Here is a 23,557-nt window from a genome sequence, read left to right as displayed (position 1 = left end):
CCCCTCCCCTCCCCTCCCCTCCCCTCCCCTCCCCTCCCCTCCCCTCCCCTCCCCTCCCCTCCCCTCCCCTCCCCTCCCCTCCCCTCCCCTCCCCTCCCCTCCCCTCTCCTTGACATAACAGTCCATTTCCTTTCCTTGTTCAAGATCCCATGACCTGAAGAAAGATTGCTTTGAGCTCGTTTCCATAAAACCATTGTGTATATGACCTGCTGCTTTTGTTTTGCTCTTGTCAACACCAGAGTTTTGAAGGATCAGCAAGGCCATAGTTATGTTGATAATCTGCGTGGACATCACTGAGGTCACTCAGCTGAGAGCCTGTTTGTTAATTATTCTTAGCAGGGCTATCTTCTCATTTAAAAGAGATTTTAGTTTGTTTTCATAGAATCAAACAATATATTGGGTTTTAAAGATCATTTGATTCCAATCCCTCTTACACTTGCAGAGACCAGGTTGCTCAGAACTACATTTGACCTTGATGCCCCCTTGATGGGGCATCTACACCTGCTCTGGCCAACCCGTTCCAGTGCTTCACCATTCTCACAGAAAATAATTTCTTCCTTGTATCTAATCTAAATCTACTCTTCTTTAGTTTGAAAGGAGACCTAGACCTGCCCCTACGTGATCTTGTAAAAAGTTCTTTATCTTTTCTGTGGGCTCCCTTCAGGTACTGGAAGGCCAGAGCTACCTCATCCTGAAGCTTTCTCTTTTTTTGGTTGAGCAATCCCAATTCTCTCTGTCTCATCACAGTAGAGGTGTTCCATCCCTCTCATCATCCTGGTCTTGCTCCAACAGGTCCATGTCCATCCTTTGCTGGGGAGTGTGAGAGACTGAAATGTTAAAGGTTAATGACTCTATCAGCCACTGGCAAAAGCAGCAGTTGATTTGCTGGAGGCAGATTTGTACCCCCAACCAAAGTGGGGAGGAGATATTTTGGGTATGTGGTGGCAAAATCTCTCATCTGGCTAAGAATAGCCAAGGTGCATAGGGAGTGAGCCAATGGAGGATGACCACCAGTGGAGGACGGCCACAACAAACCAACCTTTGTTCAGCAGCAAGCTGGGTTTCGAACCAGGTAAGTGAGAAGGCTGATAAGAAGCATATCATGTGGGGTGGGATAAACTTCTTACCATGCCCATGTCCTCCCTTGCACCACTGGCTCAGGTGTAAAACTCCCACCTGGGGTATCAGGACATTGACATGTAGGCTTGAAGATACTCATCCCATCTGAAGGGGCATAACTGGCTCAACTACATAGTTTCAGTATTTGTAAGAGAAATATACTCTGTCCTTGTTCAAAGATTACCAGAATATGCCTAGCACTACACAGAGTACCTCCTAAGAAGGGAGGTATGCCATCCTTTGGCATTTCACTAAATTTCCCACTAATTTGGGAGCCTGGGAGATGTGACTTTGAACCTGCATGAGAAACATCATAGTAGCCATTCCCCCGGGTGAGACAAATTGCACGAAAACACTCCCCTCCACATTGCCTTTAGATGGTGAGAGAAAGGGGAATGACCAACAGGTGAACTATCTGAGTGTTTTTAAGCCTTAACTATGCCTGGATTTAAAGAATGAATGACTGAAAAGAAACTTTATTTGTCTTTCTCCTATACCCACCTACACCTTAATTAAGAAAACACTTAAGAGCTTGTCTTAGCCCTTCCTGAAGGCTGAACAAGCTCATCCTAGAAATGTTTCTGGTAAGTGGTGACCCACAAGTTACCCTATCTTAAAAGCAGGTTCCCACAAAGAATTTGAAGGAAAAAAGGACATTTTTTTCTAGTAAAGTAGGCTTTTTGGACCTAGGGAATCCAGAAACTGCCTATGAGTTAGTTTTTGAGTTCACTACAAGTTTTGCATATGAGAAAACAGGAGTAATTTTTATTTTTACAAGAGGTGGTAGCTTTTCATCCACCAGAATGATATTTCCCCTGCATGACATGTCAAAGATGAAAGAAAGTGAAGTTATTATTTATTCCTCTAAAACTACTTTGGAAACTAATTAATATAAGGAAATTAAGGAACTATCTGTGTCAACACTGCAATTAGAAAAACACATTTTCGTCTAGACATCTAGAGTTCTTACACCATACAAAACTAAAATAATTAGTCATGGTGAGATCTATAGATTAGTATGTTCATAAAACTGAGAGACGAATAATCAGTAAAAGGCAGAACTACTGGAAGCAATTTAAATGACAGAAGTGAAAAAAGATGAGCAACCACACCCATAATATTTAAAAAATACGCAGAGTTACAATACATTTTAGATTGAAAAAGGTCTCTGGATGTCATCTTTTTAAACTCTGTTAGTCAAAGCAGGGCCAGTTAACTAAGGATCCTGTCCAGGTGAGGTCTATCTATTCAATGATGGAGATTTCAGACTCTCTGTTAGTACAGTCTAAGTACAGTTAGCAGCACAGATAAATGGAAAACATCACATCTTTGTTATTTTATTAAAATTTATTGCAAGATCAAAGGTCTCACAAAAAAATAGAAACTTACAAATTGTGTGAATATTTTCAATGCACTCATAAAGAGACATTAAAAGAAAATCCGACTAAGATTCTGTACTATATCTGCAATATAATTCACTGGCTTTATTCTTAAAATATTGTTGCCATTTTGGAGTAAATAAACAGCATAGCATTACACATGTTCACAAGTATTTACCACTTATTTTAAACAAAGTATTTGTTTTTTTTCCAGAGAAATTAGTTCATCCCCATTTTGAAAAGTCTAATAAAACATTCAACATCCTTACTGGAAGGAACGTGAGCTGATGTTTCTGCTGTAAAAAATTATGCTATGGAAATCAACAAATAGCTTCACAGAGTTATACAGCCATACTAAACAAGCTTCTATGTTATGCTGCATTAGGCCTTCTGGATTAGCAAAACATTTTGACAATAATGGCAACTTTTCAGCTGAAGCTTAAGCATTTCATAGCTTGGATTAAAATGCTGTAACCTTTGAAAAACAAATATCCAGTGTTACACACCTGACAACATTCTTAACCAAATGGTAATACTCTAAAGGTTAAGGCAACTCCAAACTGAAGCTGCAATGTCTGTATTTTCACAATTCCCTGCTCAAATTTAACTCCTTAGAATGCAGTGTGTGAGAAGGAGGGATAGAGAGGCCGTGTGGTACTAGATTGCTGTTTGGGGTTAAACCATAACAGTCCCACAAAGAAAATAAAACATTCTGTGTGTCCAATTTGGATATTTCCTTGTACACACTGTATTAAGAAGCCTCTGATCCTACAAAATTATACAGATGATGGGATTCATGTTTAGATGGCCTTCTCAAGGTAAGCACTATTTGCATTGTAAAATCCGAGGGATCCTGTTATTGACTTATACCCATTCATCTGAATTTTCCAATTCATCAACAGAACAGCATAGTCAGAGGAGACAAGTTCATTTACAATAGACAGTAATTTTTTTCAGCCATATATAATAAGCATTGCCAACTTATTTCTGATAGTTGGTGTACTCACTTATTCTCTGTCTTCAAGAAGTGTACCTGGTTATTATTGTTAGGGTAAGCAGTATTCTCATTATTAAAATGTCATTAATTAATTATTAATTATTAAAAGGTGGAAAGATTTTAATATTGGTACAGCTTCTTATATTTAAAAAAAAAAAAAAAGCTAAGATGTTGATAAGAAAATGTTCACTGTAGATTTTCATATTACTCTGTGTCTTAAAACATCTGGCATAGCTTTAGCAAATAAGAAGCATCAAGTTTAGTTCCCAGTTTCAACACAGGCCTCTGTTGATCAACTGCACTGGTGCTAGCACTGAGTTACCATTTACAGATCAAAGGAAACACACATGACCAAGGCAAAGTAAACAGAGGAAAACAAGCTTAACATCTATAACTCAAACTATCCAGAGAACTAGTAGGAATCCACTTCAAGAAATTTGCCAAAGGCTTTTATAACTTTTATGCAAACAAAACCACAATGCATTTCCAAAAATTTTGCTTCAATATTTGTACTTAGTTGTACAGTACGTTAAGATCAGTGTACAGCTTTTGCCGTTTTACTGTAACCTCTGTAAACTCACAACTATATTGCATCATATGAAAGGTTATAAACCCTTCTGCAATCCCCATTAGATATACTGAATGCAGCAGAGTGGAACATGTTGGTACAGAAGGTTAGGAGCCAGAGGACATATTGGGTGTCCAGCCCATTTGATAAGCCCGCTCCAGTGTTCTCTTGCAATCCTGCAGCACAGTACTGAAGGTTATATGTGGATATTGCTGCACCAGCTGCTCCACTGTAGCCTCGTTCACCTGCAACAGAAGAACAGAACCTGTGATGTACAGAAAGTGAACGAAAAGGGTAACATGAGGCAAGCTAGAAGAATAGACAAACTTTGGACTACTGGGCGGGCTTGCAGGATGGGGCTCCTCATTGTTACTACAGGTTTGGGTGCATTTATCACAAAATAAATATATAGAATGTAATGTCCGGTTAGAGAATGAAAAAAACAAAATCAAACCCAATGCTTTGATTACATTGTAAAGGAAAAAGTTTGTCTTGGGTAGTAATGCCAAGTAAGTATTCTATTACCATCTGTTAAAACCAGGTGGGGCAGTGTTCTTGATCTCTTCCACAACCCATCCTCCCTCCAGGGGGATCTTCTGTTAATGGGCCATTGAGTCTCCCTGCAGGACTGATAAAATCACATCACCCCATCGGGAGATGCTCCACCCAGGGGGAGGAGCCAAGCATTCCTACCTGGATATAACCTGAGACTTGGAACACCACAGGCAGCCTTTCTCCACTGGATTCCCAGAGGAGAGAGACCAGACCCATCTACACCAGCACTGGACCTTCAGAGGGAAACTACACCCTTCTACAGGATCACTGCTTCAACAGAGCCACATCTGTCACTCCAGGAGGACTGCAGCCACCATTTAATGGGACTGGTACCAACATCCTGACCAGCAGGGAGTCAGGTTGAATTCTGACTCTGTCAGTGGATTTTTTGTACTACTGCATTTTATTATATTTTATTTTCCTATTAAGTTGTAGTTTGTTTTTTTTTTTTTTAATACATACTAGTAAAGAACTGTTATTCCTGTTCTCATATCTTTGCCTGAGAGCCACTTTTTTTCAAAATTATACTAATTCGGACATAGGGGATTTACATTTTCCATTCCAAGGGAGGCTCCTGCCTTTGTTAGCAGACACCTGTCTTTTCAAACCAAGACAAAGTTTTATAATCCTGGTTAAACAAAATGCTGCCCAGAGTAACAGATTTCTATCTTGAAATAGAAGCTATTTACTCAAAGTTGCTCAAGCAGACATACATTTAAAAATGTGAGATTTTTTTTGGCTTTGGAAAATGAAAATGGATGACATCTATTAATTAACTTATGGTACAGTTATAGAGACATTTAAAAATGCTGAGTAGTAACTCCATAATTAACTTTACTGAAATGAACCTGTACTGTAGGGTTGCTATCAACAGGTCTGCCATGGAAAGTAATAGATAACATGACTAAAGATGGGGAAAAAATGCTAGTTATTCTATGTTGCAGGTAGGTCAGTTACTCCTGTGTCCCTTTTTCTAAAACATTAAAGTTCTGCATGTCTTCATCACTTGCAGAAGATTTTATTTTAGCCTTCTTTTGTGAGGATAACACTCAGAATTGGGATCAATAATTAAAACAAACAAGATGGTTGGGTCTGAGATGTCCCTCTTAAATCCGAGATATCAAAGTTAGCACCTTTGTTCTTCATAAGACAAGGTAACCAGAGAAACCCAGCAAAACCTAACACCTTTACAGGTGCAGTGCTGTGAGGGGATTACTTTGTCAATTATTTTAAAGATGATTGCCATCCATATCACAGAGGTAAGCAGATTTCTTCAGCCTTTCAACAAATAAAAGAATAACCTAAGAACCATGACTTCTAGTTGGGTCTCTTTGAAATCTTTGCTGAACAGTTGGGCATTTTAAAATGCATTGATACTACAGTTACTGAACCACCTACATCAGCAGCATGTACAATTGATGGCATTGTTTGTTTTTTTCCCCTCAGTGTTACACATTGAAGGCCAAAAGTAAAAAGCCAGACTGAAACATTTACTACCATTAGAAAAATATGTCTCGAGAATAGTAATTTAAAGCATGGTAACCACAGTATCAAGTAATATTTCTGTCCTTAAAAGATAACAAGGAGAGCTTCCTTCTGAATGTTGATTGCACCCAATGACAAGGATAAATGAAAGGTTTAATATCCAGTTCTTCTACTTTGATAATAGAAATACTCAATCTTCATTGGAAGTTTCATCTAGCTGAGACTGACTTGTATAGAAAACTGGTTTAACTTCACAACACAAACTGTACTTCTCTGGTAAATTGCTATGTTACAGTAGTCTTTCAGTGCTGAAAAACAAGAAGTGACTTTTAATAAATCAAAATGAAATCAGAGATAGCACAAGTCCCCCATAATATTTGATATCTACTGCTGAATATATGCTTGCAAACTGTAAGTTACAATTCACAGAAATATTGTTTGGAAGGGAAGAATCCCTAAAGTAGCAGTAATTTGCTACTTTATGCCTATCCAAAACATAGTAAAAAGTCTCCTTTCATTAGAGTTATGCTGCAGAGACACATGACAGAATCTATCACACTACCGAAAACTTCTCTTAATGGTTAACTCAGGCACAAAAAAGAGGCTTAGAAACAACAGCTGCTTATTTTCCTCTTTCTTAATGGGAGACTCGAAGAAGATGCATTATTTATCCACCAGATAGCTACAAATATTATTATTACATAGAAGTTATTATGATTTAGCACTTACCTGTTGGGCATTATTTGTTAGGATAGCATGGATATTATGGCTTTAGAGACAGTGTCATATGCATATTCTCTGTTATATTAAACAAGTAAGGCAAATTCATTTCAAAGATGATGCTCTCACACAGGAAGGTAGTAAATGCTCGCCATGTCCTGGTGCATTGGAGCTCAGGACATGTACACAAGGTACAGACTAGCTAGGTTTAAGCTGATGCATTTACTACCAGGCTAACTTAGGCATGGCTCATGACACTCACGAAGACAGAGGATGTTACAATGGTATGTTTTATGGTATGTTTTAGCCTTAAAAATCTACAAAGAAATCTATGGTATACCACGTTGCACTGTTTGTCCTAGTTTTTGCTGATACAATTATTACTAGATAAAATAATATTTTATAAAAATTGTTGCTATTTGCTATTAATACCTTCTAAACAGAAAAAGGAAGCTTTTGGCATCAGTTGCCAAATACAGTTACAAAATAAACAATATGAATATGAAGAAGGCAGATATAACCATTGCAGAAGTGCCACTAACAAAAACAGCTGTTTTATGACCTGAAGAGTAGAAGCTTTTCTCCATTTTTTACTGGAGCATTAAGTAAATATTTTAAATTATTAGTTTGATCCTAGGCAATAACTTGTGTTATAATGTGTTGTTAAACAGCAAAGTAATGCCAAGTCCTATGGATGTATTTGGAACCATAACATTTACAGAAAGAAATTACTTTGAGTTGGAAAAACTGAGTTTACTGCCACAATAAAGGACAAAATTATTTTACCAAGCTTCATGATAAATGCTAGAATATATGTAACTTTAAGTTAAATGTAAGTGTTCTTAATCCTGAGAGTAAAAAGCAAAGAGTTAAAAATTATGTCCAACTAAATTCAATATAACATTACACCACAGTAGAAGGAGAAAAAAAAAATTGGCAGTGGGACAAAAAACCTGGACCCAGAGATGAGAAAAAAGTATACCCTATCAGAAGATTTTGATACCTCTTCTTTGACATGAAAAAGTCAGGTCAGACACTAAAACAGTGAAAAACTTTTAGTATTTAAAACTCTCCATACTATTGGACTAAAACTGCACTATCTGAAAAATAGGAAAAAGGGAAATAAAATTTCATTCCTTACTAATGGATGTGAAAATTAATATCTAAGTCAACTTTGTAAGTATCCTTGTCATCATTTCCCTAGTGGTAAGATTAAGATGAAAAGAAGTCTTATGCCCAGCCATTAGAACACAAGCTTCTGTCTCTTTGTTAAGAACAGCCTGGCTGCTGATAAAACAAAAGTACTGAATGTCATTCCCAAAATAAGTTCATTATACAAACAGAGCAATTTCCCTTTCTGAGCTTAAACATTCTTGTTCAATGAATGGAAAGTAAAAATCTCCACGTCCTAATATGCTGTAAATGCTATATTTTTCTTTCACAGAACTTCCATTAATCTTCATCTTTTGAGATGTCAAAAGAAAGACTACTGTCTGCAGATAAACTACCTAGATTATCTAATACATAATCATTCATCTGAATTTGAATAGCTCTTCAATAATATTTTAACACATAATGAAAGAATGCAGCCCATATCATTAAGAATGAAAGTAATAGGTTTGTGTAAATCCTGGTCATCAGACAAAAAAACAAAATAACAACAAAGACTGGTTTGAAAATTATTTTTTCTTTCTGAAATAAAAATTTATCCCAGGCTAAGGAATAAACTGAAAAAAAAAAACAAAGGAGAAGATGGGTTACAGAAAATGGTATAATTTTCTTTTACCTCAATTAGAGCACTTCCCTAGAAGTCATAATTTTGAATACTTTTGCTAAAAGACACCCGAACACATATTGCCTATTTCCCGAAGAATTTACTTGACTTTGTGACAAATGTTATCTGGGGTAGGACCTCCTTAACTTCTTCCTCTAATGACAGTGTGGTTTTGCAGAGAGTATTTAAGTATTGTCAGTGCTAGAGAACATTTCTCACTTGATAATTAGGAGTTCATCTCGGAAAGAGGAACAAGAACACCCTTCTAGTCCATGTGAAATGGAACACTGTCAAGAGGGTTTTGTGAGTACCTCTTTGGAGAACTTTCATCATCATTCTGCTATGTACACACAAAATGTGGCTGAAATGAGAAAAATGGGAAATCAGTGCTCAACACTCTTATTCTCTTTCAGGTAAAATGATCTGCCTGTAACAGAAAGCCTGAAATCCCCCAGCATTCTGTAAATATTTTTCCCAGAATAAAGTAACCAACACTTATGAGCTGATATTTTCAGGCTCAGAGTAAACTGAAAGCTACTCACAATAAAATATTCATTCCTATTTTGATCTGGCATGGTATATTTACTCATCCAGCCAGTATTTACTGATTTGGTACACCACTTGTCTGGCACAGAACATCTTCAGAAATTTCTGTTATGCTACTTTCCACAAGTTTTCATGAAAAATTCAAAATGCAAATAAGAATAGTTATAAGGTAATTTTATTTTTTTTTCCTTTTAAATGTGCTGTGCCATTTGGTTCTACCAGTAATTTCAGCATTTCTTTTCTTTAATTTCTAGAATCTAAAATTAGGAATTTCTAAAGATTCCAAAGGGCTAGGATTTTTTTTTTTTAACCTTTTGTTTTCATTTTGTTCCTACAACAGATCTTATTAAATTCAAAGGCTTAATTCAAGTTTTCCTAATCCTGTTAAGGTAAATTAGAGATTATATTTCAAACTATCAGCCAAACTAGGTATTTCTCTTTAATGAGACTGATACCTTTATTCACAGCTCAGGAACAGAAACAGATGTATGGGGGCTTTTCCTAAACTGGACTTTCTTAGTTACACTTCCTTAGATTGTCTTTAGTTGATATTATGTCTTCTCTGGGAAATCTTCTCTGGGATTGGATAATCCTTCACTAAATTGCCACAATTCTAAGATTTCCTAATGATCTTCAAAACTGCTCCATTAGGTGCATCAGGATCAGTCTTAGAATGCAGTTCTAACTCTAAAGCTATTAAAATATGCCAAGAATGTCTCAGTTGTGTTATCTAGAGCAATACTGAAAAGTAAGAGCACAGTCATCATCTGAACTACAAGTTTTATGCAGCTCTACACAGTGTATGAGTATTCAGTGTTAATGTAGAGTTTGAGTGGTCTTTTTCAAGAACAAAACCTAAAAATCTTCACATCTTAATGATTTCACTTTAATGACCAATTCACTTGATAATTAAAAAGAAAAAGTTATCTCCATTCCAGGTTAGTAACTACAACCAATAAGCAGTAATATAAATAAAAAAGCTACAGCTTGCAAAACTGGATTAGTGCAAACGTGCATTACTACAACTTTACACAAAAACCTGCTTATGTCCACTGGACCACCATTCAGGGATGAGAGCTGAAGTAATTTCTGCATAGTAACTAATGTAGCCATTGGAAGGGGCATTGGCTGGCTGCTTTCTGAGGACAACACAGATTGGTATCTACAGTTACACAACTTTACAAATCAGTCATTAATAAAAAATAACAGACTGATTCATAATACTCTGAGTCAGCAATATCTGCACAGAAGGGCATTAATAATACATAGAACTGCTAGCTTAATCTTAAAAATCTAGTACTTCCTAAGAATTTTGGGGAAATGTTAGCAGGTGAGAGGTAACATTCAGACCAAAAGATTTTGAGGGCTGCCATACAGATAGTTAGGTCAGAAAAATGGCACAAGTATTACAATTACATTTCTACATACAAAGATTCACAAAATCAATGTCACACAGAAGAAATGCAAATGGATCTGTCTCCAAGGGCTCTCCTACAATATTGTTGACATTTTTACTTATGGAGTGGTATTGCAGCATTAGGCCTACTGAAATTTGTGTGCACTTCTGTCTCAGTACTCCACAAAAGCCAGATTTGTATGCAGTGGTCAATGAAATGACTTTATAGTCATTGTGTATATCCATAATGATGGATTTGGAAAACACTTCATGTTTGTATTTCTCTAATGTTTTACAAAAAAAAAATCCAATACATACACACTTAGAGTTATAAGCAAAACATTTTCACACAGTTTTTCTCTTCTGTAAGTTGTACTTTGCTTCCTCAAGTGAGTGTCTTATAAAAAGTGTACTTTGATTTTTTTTGCAGCTAATAGTTGAATGAATTATATTCTCAGGTGGCCCAATTATAACTGTTGCCTGTAGCCATAACAAAATTAAAGATTTCTGGAAACGTTTTGTGTGAAGTGCACTTGATCAGCTAAGGCAGACATATTCCACAGAGTTTCAGTGACTGCCCTTATGCCTAGGGGCAGAACCCCTGTTTAGGACTTAAACAAAATAACAGCACTACCAATATTAACACAATATCCTATAGTCCAAATAAAGTCCCTTACGGCTTGAGAAAATAATGCATTTTGACTTAGAAAATTATTATTTATTGAAGAAAAGAAGAAAAACAATCAAATATGCACACACATACAAACACTCTTATTTGTAGACTCATAAGTAATGAAATTGGCAAGTATAGTCCGATGTGCTATTATTAGGACATCTGACAACTTAATTGTCTTAAACCTTTAGCAATTAATTACCCATTTATATTTGTAAAGGGGAAGGAGTAGGTAAGCAAGAAATTTCTGCAATCTTTTCTGCCGTGTGAATTGAAATAAATGGAATACACAAATCTTCTTATATTCCATGGCAGCACTTCTGGAAGGATTTCAGGAAGCGTGTCAAGGTTGCTTGTGGAATACATCTACTTTACAGTAGTAAATCTCACCTGAAAGGAGTGAAATTCATTGTTGTGGTTATTCTCTCATGTGAATGCTACTGCCTCAAACTGCCAGTCTACTACAAACTAGCAACACCCATTTCAGATCTCTGTGAGGATGCACCGTTTTCTGCAGCACACTATTTTTTACTGAAGTTTTGTAAGTACCAAAGGTTTCACTCACAATTCTCTTTGCTTACTGTGAGGATTTATTTTTCTATTAAATCAGAGAAACCATTTTGAAGGAGCCCTTCAGTTTGGCTGGTTATTTGGTTTGCTAATTCTGTCCATTTCATCAGATGAATTTCTAGACTCTATCTATAGAACATTTCCAGGTAAAAATATTACCAGCATTATATATTTTCAAAAACTTTGTTCTTATAAAAACGGCAGCTAATAAAGACCTAGGTGCAGTGAAATGACAGTGGTAATTTATGTAGTGATAAATATTCTTTCAGATTACTTTTTGCCTGTTGAATTAATAACATTGAATATTTTCCTTCCTATTTGACTACATTAACAATAATTTGAGCACATTACTGAAATACCTGTCAAAATGATGGCATGTAAAACTAACAGAGAAGTCTTTCTCAAAAGTTGCCAGCTGGCAGAAATAACTGGAAGTTCCAGGGAGCAGTGCTTCTAAAATAATTCCTCTTTTTTTTCTAAATTCATAAAAATGCTAACCAGTTCACACTGCATTCTTCCTTAGTAGTTGGCCTCATCTTGATTTTGAACTGTTGATCAGCACCTGAGGGCCCATCTTTCTACTAGAGAATGACATGGTCAGGTGTGTGCTTTTTAAAAACAAGGACAAATTTGTTAACTCTGGAAAATTCCATCTTTAGCCCAGTGCCATGGGATTGTTGCAGTGGTATCAGCTTGGAGGATATAAGTCTTTTAGCAAAGAAACAGTTAAACTAGAAGAGCAAAACCTTTAGCTTGTATAAAAATCTTTTTTCTTTTTTTTTTCTTTTTTTTTTTATTTTTATTTTAGCAGGTGCTTTCATTTACACACATAATAGATCTGTTATCCTAGTTAGCTAGGGGGAAAAAGCCAAAAGTAGTATTGTTAAGACTTTTAAAATTGTTGTATTGAAAACCAAAGTGAAATAAATGCTATTCTTCTTTTGTTGTGGGATAGCTGTGGTTTCCTTCTAATGGGATTCACAGATCTCATGAATCTAAAATCTTCATTATTCATAGAGAGATGTATCAATTGCAGCTCCTACATTATACATATAAAACTTAAAAAAATACAGCAATTCCTTTTTAATATGCAGAAATGTTACTTGAACAAATTATAGTAATTTAAAAGAAAAAAAGGGCTACAGAATTTTTCTTAAAGAGAAGGATTGGATATTTTCATTCGCCTTCAAATCACAAAACCATAATTTCAAATCTCAAAATGAACCCCTTGTAATATAAAAGAAGAAATGGTAGCAATTTGGCAGGTTTTCTGATCAGGCTAATGATAGCATTTTCTGAAAGTGGAAGGCAAATTGCTGTGATAATTATATTAAAACAAGCCATGGCTCTGTATTCTCACTGTTCTGCCATTGATTAAGGACAGTTTAGCTCAAAAGTATATTTGAAATTGAAAGATGTATGTCTAGAACCTAGGATATATAAAAAAGCTAATGCTCTTTTTCACTTACCTTCAGTTGCAGACTAGCTATGCAAATTAAATGCTTGTGAGTGATGGGTAAAAATGTTTCTCTTAAACAACAGTAGCTGCATTCATGCTAGGCTAATGATTTGCAGTCTTCATTGAATATGTGTTTAAAAATTTTTGTAAAACAGGTTTTGTAGAAGAACAAAGTGATAAATTATATTAAAAATCCACATATTGTCTAAAAATCTTGTTCTTACTTAAGATGCAAATGATTTCTTAACTGACCATTTTCATTTTTCAGGATCATTTATCTTTCTTCCTCTCTCCAGTAACATAAAACAGTTTGTCATTTTGTCAGTTGTACTGGCCATCAACTGCTCTAATACTTCAGCAAAACTAGAATAGGAAATATATGCTACAATTTATCTGAGAAAGTCATCTGGAATAAACTACAGGCTTCCAGAAATATTTTCATGAAAAGCAACCATGTATTTTTTGAGAAATTAATCTCAAAAAATACAAAGAAAGAAGAAAGGAATAAGGATCAACATGACTTATTAACTAAGTTGTGTGTTCTCTCAAAGCCAACTTTGTTGGACTCTCTTCATTTCATTCACACATAATGGTGAATATTGAATTTTACGGCCTCTGTTTTTCAGGTCATTTTTCTGCCTATTTTCCCATGAAATGTCTCCTGCATTTATGTGGGAGCACTGTTGATAACCACTCCAAATTTCACCAGTTATAGGAAAAGGATCTTGAAATATGAAAATTGTGTGTGAGAAAAGTTGCAGGAAGATTATTGTGACGCATTGTTCAACCAGTCAAGCTATTGCCCAGAAAAAAAACCCAAAAAAGCCCAACAAATTTTTAGGCCCTACTTCCTAGTTGATACTGAGCCATTTTCCCCAAGGGGGAAGATTTCAAGCTGCCACTATTTAAAGCTGTTTCACTTCTTGTGAGAGCACAAGAAAGAAGTGCTGTAAAGAAATCTTTCAAATGAGTTCTAGCAATAAATAGTATAGAGAACATCATCCTTTTCCTTCACTTTTTTTTTTTTTTAATATGAAATACAAAATATACCAAAATAATTAATCAAGTAACTAGAAGAAGTAAATAGGATCTAGATCAGTTTAATGATAGGAATGTAGAGTACACTGTGTTCAGAAAGTAAAACTTGAAATGTGCATTTAAATCTGTTATTTTGATGTAGGCATAATTTTATGCCCTTAGGATGCAAGTAAAGCTCTTAGGAATTCTGATGTCAGTGTTTGTGGGAGGAAAGAAAGCATCCTGTAACTGCCCACACCTTTTTCAAGGTACTTAAAGTAATTAAAGGAAATTGAATTATCTTTAAAATATCCCCTTTCCGAAGCTGTGATAAAAAAATACAGAGCTAGAATTAAAATTTGGTTGAAAGAACAGATACTCATGTTCTCTTTCTGCTGTGGGGAACTAAACTGAAGTGAATTTAATATTACCCCTTGTTATTCTTTTCTTGGTGTTTACTTGGCTGACAAAGCAAGACCTGCTGTGCCCCTAAGCAGCACCAACCTGCCATGTGCTCTCACACAGCCACATCCAGTCCTAAAACACGATGTTGGGCTGCAACCCCCAGCAGCACAGCACTCTGTGCAGAGGAATGGGGAGTCTGTGGTTCCACCCTGTTCCCAGAGCACTGTGAAGAGGTGACACAAAGGAACGAAGCCTGGATTGCTGCCCCTGGGAGAGCAGCACGGCGCAAACACAGGCAGCAACACTGGAATGCAAAACAGTAATGCCTTATCTTTCATGCCTTTCCCAATTACAAACCTCTAAGATGTCCTGCTTAGGCCTTAAATAACTGCTGATTGTATCTGTTACTGCATTCAAAAGAAATGGAGACTCAAAATGGCAACATTTTCTCTCTATGGAACACATGACTTGTGCAGTCCTGAGTGCTGCCTGGTGCCTGAATAGATGCACACATACCCATGTACACAAACATTTATTTGCACAGTCAATACCCTGTCCTGTGAGAGACATCAGAAGGGAGAAGGGGCCTAGCTGTACTGTTCATGTTGCTATGCAGACAGGTGGGGAATTCTGTTGTCCAGAACACAGGTATTTAAAAACATTTAGAGTCTAGACCGCTTTCACACTTCAGGAGGTCTGGACGATAGTCTCTCATGTATCCTATCTGATACAGAAAAGTTCCAACTGAAATATATGCTCTCATTCTGATGACCTCATGGTAAAATCAGCATTTTTTATGACATTTCTCAGCACAATGTCATCTATTTTAAGGCAAACAAAATATGCTCCTGTGGTGTGCATGTTAGATGGTAGGAAAAATGATAAAAAGAAAGGTTATGGCAATAGCAGTTTGATGAAAAATGAGTAATTTGATTATTTTCATGGTGTGTATCAATAATGCTCTGCATCTACTGAAACACACTGCCTGGAGGCACTTGGATAATCAATGGCATGAAACAGAGTCTGTCTTTACCCAGGCTTGCAGCCTCTCTTGATCTTTCTGGGGAGGACCCTTGACGCCTCTAATTTATGTCAAGTGCATATCAAAGAAATTCCAAAGAGCTTGGCTCATAAAGAGTATTTTAGTGGTACCCATTTGAAGTCTACTTACATATGTTACTTATGTAACTGTGTTTAAATACTTCCCTTCCAAATGCCTGGGAATTCTTAGAAAGGCATAAAAGCTACCTGGTACTAGCATAACAGTCATTACCTCAAGGAAAGGAAGTCTGGTTAGAGGGGACAAATCTTCTAACCTCTTCACTGCAAGCTGACACCAGTACAAAGACAAGAATTTTGGCCAGCAGGGAGTGTACATAAACCCATCTGCACCACCCAAGAATTCTCTTTAATGATGTGTTCGACACTGACATTTTTAATTTAATAGAGTAGCCACTGGAAAAAATTAGTTCTGCATGATATTGGGGAGAGACAGTTGAGAACACAATTTTGTTCAGTAATTTCTCTGTTCGTTTGCAGTGGAAAAAGGGAGTTGGCATCTTCTAGCTGCCAAAAGTCTCTTAAGTCAAGGATACTTACTTCATTCTGTCTGTGGAGCTATTCTTCCCATCAAGGCTTTGCAAACAAGAAAATATTCCCAGTGGTAGTCCCACTACTACACTCTTCACTGTAACAGCATTTAGGAATTTCTTAAGATCATTTATCTACAATACTTTGAATACTTGCAGATGCACACACACACTTGCAGGAACACAGTCAACAGTGCTTTTCTGAAGCCTTCTTAAGTAATATTTTTTTTTTTTTCCTTTTAGCAGTTGACTTTCAAAACACAAAAGATGTTGTATACTCGTCTAAAGAACTAGAAAAGCATTTACCAGCAATTAGAGGAATACAGACTGTAGTACATGTCCACAAAAATTACATATAGTTTAACTTATGAGACAGTAAAGCTTGTTTTCAGCATTAAGATAATTGATTTTCTATAGCAGTTGAAGACAGGATAAAATTATTGCACTTATTAGATCCTTGTTGATTTTTCAACATTAGCTAAATTCACAAAATAATTCACATGTGCAGGAGTGGTTAGATGATTCCTGGTCAGGTCTAGTTCCTGAGGTCAAGCTGTTACCCTTTTAACATTCTCTAAGTACATAATCTTAGCACAATCCATCAGAGATTCACACACTCTTTTTGTCTGTTGGCTCTTATAAAACACTAATGTTTAGGAGATTAAGTGGACTCAGCTTTGTCAGGCAGAACAATTCCTCCAAAGTGCTCAACCTCCTCACAAACTGGAAACTGCATAAGGCTGACTTTGCAAAGTGCTGTTTCTAACTTTACCACTGACCTGGACATTATTATTCCTTGCCATTTGAAACAGTGGGTTTTGTCACTGTCTTCTGGAGTGCACTGTGAAGGATGCAAGGTAATGGTTTGGAGCATGACGTTTCTTAGACTAAAACCTGTTTTTCCATAGGGTGTATCCAATCAGATATCCACAAGCCTGAGAGATGCTTATGATGGGCATCACAAGCCAGACATTTTGTTGACGATGGCTGGGAAAGAAACAATCCCTGCAGGGTTATGTGAAGACTTGAGGTCAGAGACTCTGGACCTCCAGTGACTTTTCTTTTAGCTATTTCTGCTGTGTTCCGGGACCTCTTGATCTCCTAAACAGGAACATGATTTCTAAAGGCTATATACAGGGTGAAGTGGAGATGGACTGCCTTTTCCTCTTTTCTTCTAATGATAAAGTGCTGAAATTTAGAGACATTCTTACTACAAGCATAAAGCTACACAGTAAGAAACTCAGTATTTTTTTCTCTTTTTAGCATTATGGTTTTATTCAAATCTCTGTCCTTCTGTTTTCAAAACCATGATATATGATCAAGGGCATGGATATACATAGAAAATCACTAAATCGCTCTTGAAGTAACACTAAAGACTTTTTTTTTCCCCTTTCTCTTCAAGAAACAAAGTAGCCTGTCACAGTTACAACACGACATACCAACCACTTTCAGACAAAAAATATTCAAAACTGTCAGAGGGCAGATTTTACAAAAAACTTTTGTGAGAACCTCAGGCTGTGAGTGTAACCTACGGGTGTATTTTGAAAATCTACGTCAGCAAACATTTATAATGCTCCTTCTAGTCCTCTGTGTGCCTTTTGAGCTGTTTATGTGAACACAGCACACCAGAACAGTTGCCACAGTAGTGAATACTAAACATTTTTGTTCAGAAAAATATAAACCCTGCTGCCTCCCTCCCTCCCTCACACACACAGGAACACTCACACACAGAATCAGGCAAAAGGCTCCTTACCTGATCACATCTCATCAGTCCCAAGTATCGGAGCGATTTGCTGCGCTGAGCAATCTGGGTGGCTCCACGGTCCGTGATCTCTTTGCACCATCCAACATCAACTGTCTCTATTGTCATGCTGTACCTCCCAATGGCTATCAGAGCTGGAAAGATATGAAAGGCATGAAATACACAGCTCTGCAGATGGCAACCTCAGCTCCACGCACACACTGAGTAATGCTGAGACTGAGTTTTGAAAAGCAGCTGCCATGCACTTTGTAAATTACATATTTCATAATTCTGAACTATGTGAAAGCCATCTCTTCAAATCAGGAGTACATACATGAGCAAGCACATAAAAACACATAGATAAACATATTTTCCTCTATATTTTTCTATCAAGATAAATAGACCAATTAGCAGACATATTCTATACAAATTCTTTTAATTACTTTTTTCAGAAGAATCAAAGATCAATTAATGAAATTGAAATAAATACAGAATAAAACCAATTCTATCTTGCTCTTCCAAGAAAATAACTGACTTTATACTACTAACACTTTTTTTTCCCAGGAAAATAATACTACAAAAACAGCACTGAGATTAACAGGACATTCTGTGAGTCAATAAAACATGGTTTTAGAAAACCCTGCAGGAAATCTCATGTCACATTCTATAATTATATTCTAAAATTGCATTTTTTTTTTTTGTTGTTCATATCAGTGATGCAAGAACAATGGTGTGTCTCACTTTCACGTTTTCTTCAGAAACACTTTTCCAGTAAAAAGTAAAGAAAGAGTTAAAAAGGTCACAAGACCTTTCTTTTAATCAAAGAAAAATTTGAACCTTTATTAAAGGAAAAGAAAGAGGATCTGGAAGTTCTGAATGGGCTGAAAAAAGGTATGCAGGAGAAACCACAAGGGATCTGAACTGGCTGGGAAGTTTTTGTCATGACATGACAATGACACAAAAGATACAAATCACTGGCACCATGGACTATAGCACTTTTCAGAAATATGGACTCAGGAAGTCAAGCTGAGTTTTATTAACAGAAATTTTAGCAGCTAAAATCTCAGTTTAAGAAAAAAGGCAAGGTTTCTAGTGTAGAAGTCAGCCACCTGCATATAATCAAGGGGTAGGATGTTCATAGTTTTTAACTCTAGTTATAAGGCAGCTGTTAAAAAGGAAGATGAAGGAGTGACTTATTCCAAGTAATGCGTGTATCTTTAAAGAGTTGATTTTTCAGTAGCTATGGGGCTGTTCTGTTCATGCTACATTCCCAAGTGTCAGAGGGGAAAAAAAATTTAAAAAATAAATAAAAAGAAAAAATAGAGAAATTACAAAGAGCTGGTAGCTCTTGATATACAAGATAACAATCTCAGCTAATCAGCATGTAACTGAGATCTAGAAGAAGAGAAAAAAAAACTCACCTCACCTTCCAGTGGTTCTGCAAAGAACTGTATTGATGGTGTACAGCAGTGAGCGTATTTGGATTATTTATAAATATTTAGGTGGACTTGATTAGCAAACAAAATGGGCCAAAAGAGGCCAGAAACATTCTCAGAAGCTGTGGAAGGGGAAGTAGTGCATAATTTCTTTCTTGTTGCCGTTTTGCAAGATGGACAACAGTAACTGAATTTTGTTACTGACATATTGAATGTATGATAAGAGCACCTATGTAGTTTTATTATGGTTTCACTGATATTTGTAGGACAATACCAACTTCCTGGTCTTTTTTCAGCACATCTCTTGAAAGTCCTAATTTTGCAAAATATAAATATGTATATATATATATATATCAGAAAATAATCTTTGTACTTTTTTTTTTAGAAACCTTTTAAAGTATCACTGTAATAAAAGGTATAGATAATCAGAAACTTTCTGCATACATTTTTCAATAGAAAAAGGTATAGTAATTACAGGTTATTGTACCTCCACACAAAATGCTACAGGCATGAAGTAGCACAAAAAATACTGAAAGACTTTCACTACATTAGAATAATCTAAGTTTATTTGATTCATATTTTGCCACTGTTTGTAAAGTTGTGACCATATTTTACTATTTTAAATGCTTCATGTAAAACTGCCAAAGAGAAGAAAATCAACAGAGAATACTTTAATGGAAGTGCCATTAAAGACCACTAGAACACACTGATAAAATCCGTCCCCAGATTAGCAGACATCTCTCTGGAAAACCAAATATTTTGACAAGAGTGTACAATGTTATACTGAAGTCATATACCACTACATCTATCAAACCCAGAAGGTATACCATTTGAAAACTCCAGTGACCATATTTTCTGGAAATTTCCATGTGTGCAATTGCACCCTTACAAGAACACTCTGGGTTAGAGAAAAGACACAGTATTCAGTTTCTATCAGCATTCAGCAGTGGGAGATAAAGAAAGGCTGTGAGAACTGGTGAAAATGTAACAATGCTTTCACTTTCCTCACATGAAAAATGTGGCCAGGGATTTTCTAAACTGGGGTTTATGCCTCTGTACTCTGATAAGTTCAACTGATCAGTCTTGTAGCCCACAAAACATAACATTCATAACGTCCTGTGGCAAGGAATCGTGCAGTTCAGGATTCTCTCCTCTTTCAAAAATCACCTTCCCTTGTGGGAAATGCTGCCTAGAAATCCCGAAAGACTGTATTGACCAGGACTTCTTTATTGCTTCCAGACTTCTTCAAAGCACTGAAGCACAACCTCTCTTAACAAAAGCTTTGTCAATTCTTCCTGTATATGTTGTATTTTATTCACATGTTCACTAACTGCATTCCATATTATAACTAATTTGCCGTATAGAGATGCCAGATTTATCAGTTAATATTTTTCTAATCCTTCCTGAAACATTTTTTTAAATACTTCTGCAAGGCAATCCTGTGGTAGTCAGGCAGGTTTAAGTGAAGGATTACACAGTGCAGCTAGGAGCTTGGCTATTTCATCCTCAAGTTCTTTTACTGAGTGCACACACTTCTCCTTTTTTTGTATGAGCAAAATACTTTAAGCCACAACTTTCAGCTAAAAAAATGGTTGCATTGCTCAAAAGCTTTTCTTCCTCCATGCACTTGCCCACAATAATCAGAATACACTGCTATTCTCTGGCAGTAATTTAACAAGGAAACAAGCAAAACCCTTACAAAACTAAGTTTGGATTCTGTGACTTGTGAATTGTAGCACAATCAGCAGTGAATAGTCAAGAGTGTGTTTCAACACTAATGACAGCCAGGCTTAAAAACATGGTCAGTGATCAAAGGGAAGAACCTGACACACTGAAATTAAGTAGAGAAGGATACACAAAAATCCTCCGTGTAGCTTGAAGATGTTGGCTTTGACATATGAACTTCTCTTTTCATTGAATATTTAACAAGGCATCCAATTTTTTTTTCTCCTTTTTATACTCCCATTTATTTTGGCAAAAGCAAGATATCATATTTCTTTTTCCAGTGCAAGGTTTGTGGAATGGAAATCAACTGATGTACAGCTCCGACTGCAGAAGATAAAGTGTAATGTTGCCAACTGGAATTAGAAAATCACCCCTACAGCCTTGAGCTGTAGCAAGCAAAACTGTTTTCTGGTTCTAGCAGTACTTGGTTGTAGCTGAGAAGCTGAAAGGACCAGGTTTGTAGCAAAGGGAAATGTCTTTTAGATGATCAGCTGGAATAGGTGAGAAAACCAAACAAATTTCATCCTTACTACACTACCACTAAGAGCAAATTGTAATTTAATCTCCATTTTAAACTGATTAAGTTAAACAGACACATGTAAATGCATCTGCTACAACAGACAGAAATGTCTGTCAGAGGAAAGGTCTCTGTTCAGCTGTGCATAACCTGTGAAACCAGACTGCTGTGTGGGTGTTGTCATCAAGTCTAAGGTTGCTACAGCAGAAAAAATAACATACATATCTCTGGTATAAGAAAGCGATATTTGGCCTACTCCTAATTTAATTTTTATGTCTGGAAACAAATACCCCAGGTTTTACATAATATTACCAAATACAACTGTTTGGAAATCTCATGTATTTGAACACAATTAAAGCCAATTAAAGGTATTTTTTAATAACATACACCTACTATGCTGTAGAGTGCTTTCTTGATCAATAAAACCTATTTCAATTTAACTGAAAATAAACCTCTGTAAGGCTTAACTGCATTGCTCTTTTCTTCCTGTTATTACCTAAAATGCAAATGTACAAGGCACTGCATTTGGTCAACCTTCACTGAGGCCTGGACAAAAGTGCTTTTAAAAATTAATTATAATTAATATAATCCTTACACCAGGGTATTATACACATATATGCATTCATGCAAAAATAATTTTTTGCATTTATTTATTTTATTAATGTCAAAAGGATTTATATGTGCAAGAAATAGAATTTAAAATTTCCAGTCTCTAAAGGTTTTACAGAGGACAAATCAATCAGTCAAGCAAGGATTACCAAGCAATAGCATTTTACAGAACTTGGTGTTATGTTTTTATTTTTATATGTATACATTATGTAATATATACATATAATTAATATTAATCTACTAATACCTACATAAAACATAAATTATACAAAATAAAATATTGTATCTTTTAGTTTATTATATAGCCAAAAGCTATTAAGGTGGCTTTGACAGTTATCTATTAACTCCTGGGGAGCCTAATTTATAAAAAAACTTTAGAACTTTATGAGAGTTAAAACTGCAATAAGCAGATGTAATAAATATAAAATTGCATAGAAACCAATACATTCAGGTGTTAAAAAAATGGTTTAGTTATTCTCATTTGCTTGAGTTATTGAAAATATGAGTGAAAAAAGCTCTGAAGAGAGAAGAAAATGTTCTATAAGACAGACCAAAAACAGGCAACCTATAATGTTTTTTCTATATTTTATTTATGTTGTCCTATTGAACTAGAAACAAAGAGAAAGATAAAAATCCTGCAGGTAAATTATAAACATCTGAATGCACTGAAGTTTTAACAGTCACAAAAATTAGTCTGATATTTCATTTCCAGTGATTTGTGGAAAAGAACTTAAAAATTAGCATGCAATTAGACACAAACACTTGACAATTGTAAAATACTGTTGAATATAGACAATACACTGCTAACTGATTTTAATATATTATTATATCTACAAATGGAAACCTTAACTTATATATGTCAATAACAGTCCCTACAGTATAGAACAGATAAAATATTCCTTATACATAGGAAAGACTTTTCTTTACAAATGCATGCCTGTAAAAACTTAAATTAGGGCAACTGAATTTTATTCCCCAGAGCATATCTTGATGGCATAAGAAAAAAACTCGATAATTTTGCCCATGATAACTGTGTATGTTCAGCCCCTGCACTGATAAAGTTGGTGGTTGTCTGCCATGCAAATTACACGAGTCCTGCAGTTTAGCTAATCTGTTATGTGCAGAGAGGCAGTACATGCCCAATTCCATTTCCATGTGTCAAAAGCTGTTTAGCTGCTGCAACGATGCACAGCAGTTGAAGAAATCACTGCTTGAGCTCTCCACTACCTTACTTACCCAGCAGAGGAATAGTAGCTCACAATTCATATTGCTTATCC

At 35.9% G+C, this 23,557-nt stretch overlaps 1 protein-coding gene across 1 annotated transcript in view; it reads right to left on the bottom strand.

The window, feature by feature from the left end:
• Nucleotides 1–2,447: 2,447 nt before the first annotated feature.
• Nucleotides 2,448–23,557, bottom strand: part of FBXL17 (F-box and leucine rich repeat protein 17) — a 272,086-nt gene continuing 250,976 nt past the window's right edge. Inside the window, exons 8-9 of the mRNA XM_088054573.1 lie at nt 18,006–18,148; nt 2,448–4,308 (exon numbers count right to left, since the gene is read on the bottom strand). Coding sequence (XP_087910699.1) covers nt 4,171–4,308; nt 18,006–18,148 — 281 coding nt within the window. The 3' untranslated portion in view covers nt 2,448–4,170. The remainder of the gene's footprint in view (nt 4,309–18,005; nt 18,149–23,557) is intronic.

The sequence above is a fragment of the Pseudopodoces humilis genome, chromosome 4 (assembly GCF_049639895.1).
Source record: "Pseudopodoces humilis isolate 2021_Gansu_Grassland_sample_001 chromosome 4, ASM4963989v1, whole genome shotgun sequence".
Lineage (NCBI taxonomy): Eukaryota > Metazoa > Chordata > Aves > Passeriformes > Paridae > Pseudopodoces > Pseudopodoces humilis.
Note: the sequence above shows the minus strand (reverse complement) of the source record. Positions and strands in the feature narration are given on the sequence as shown.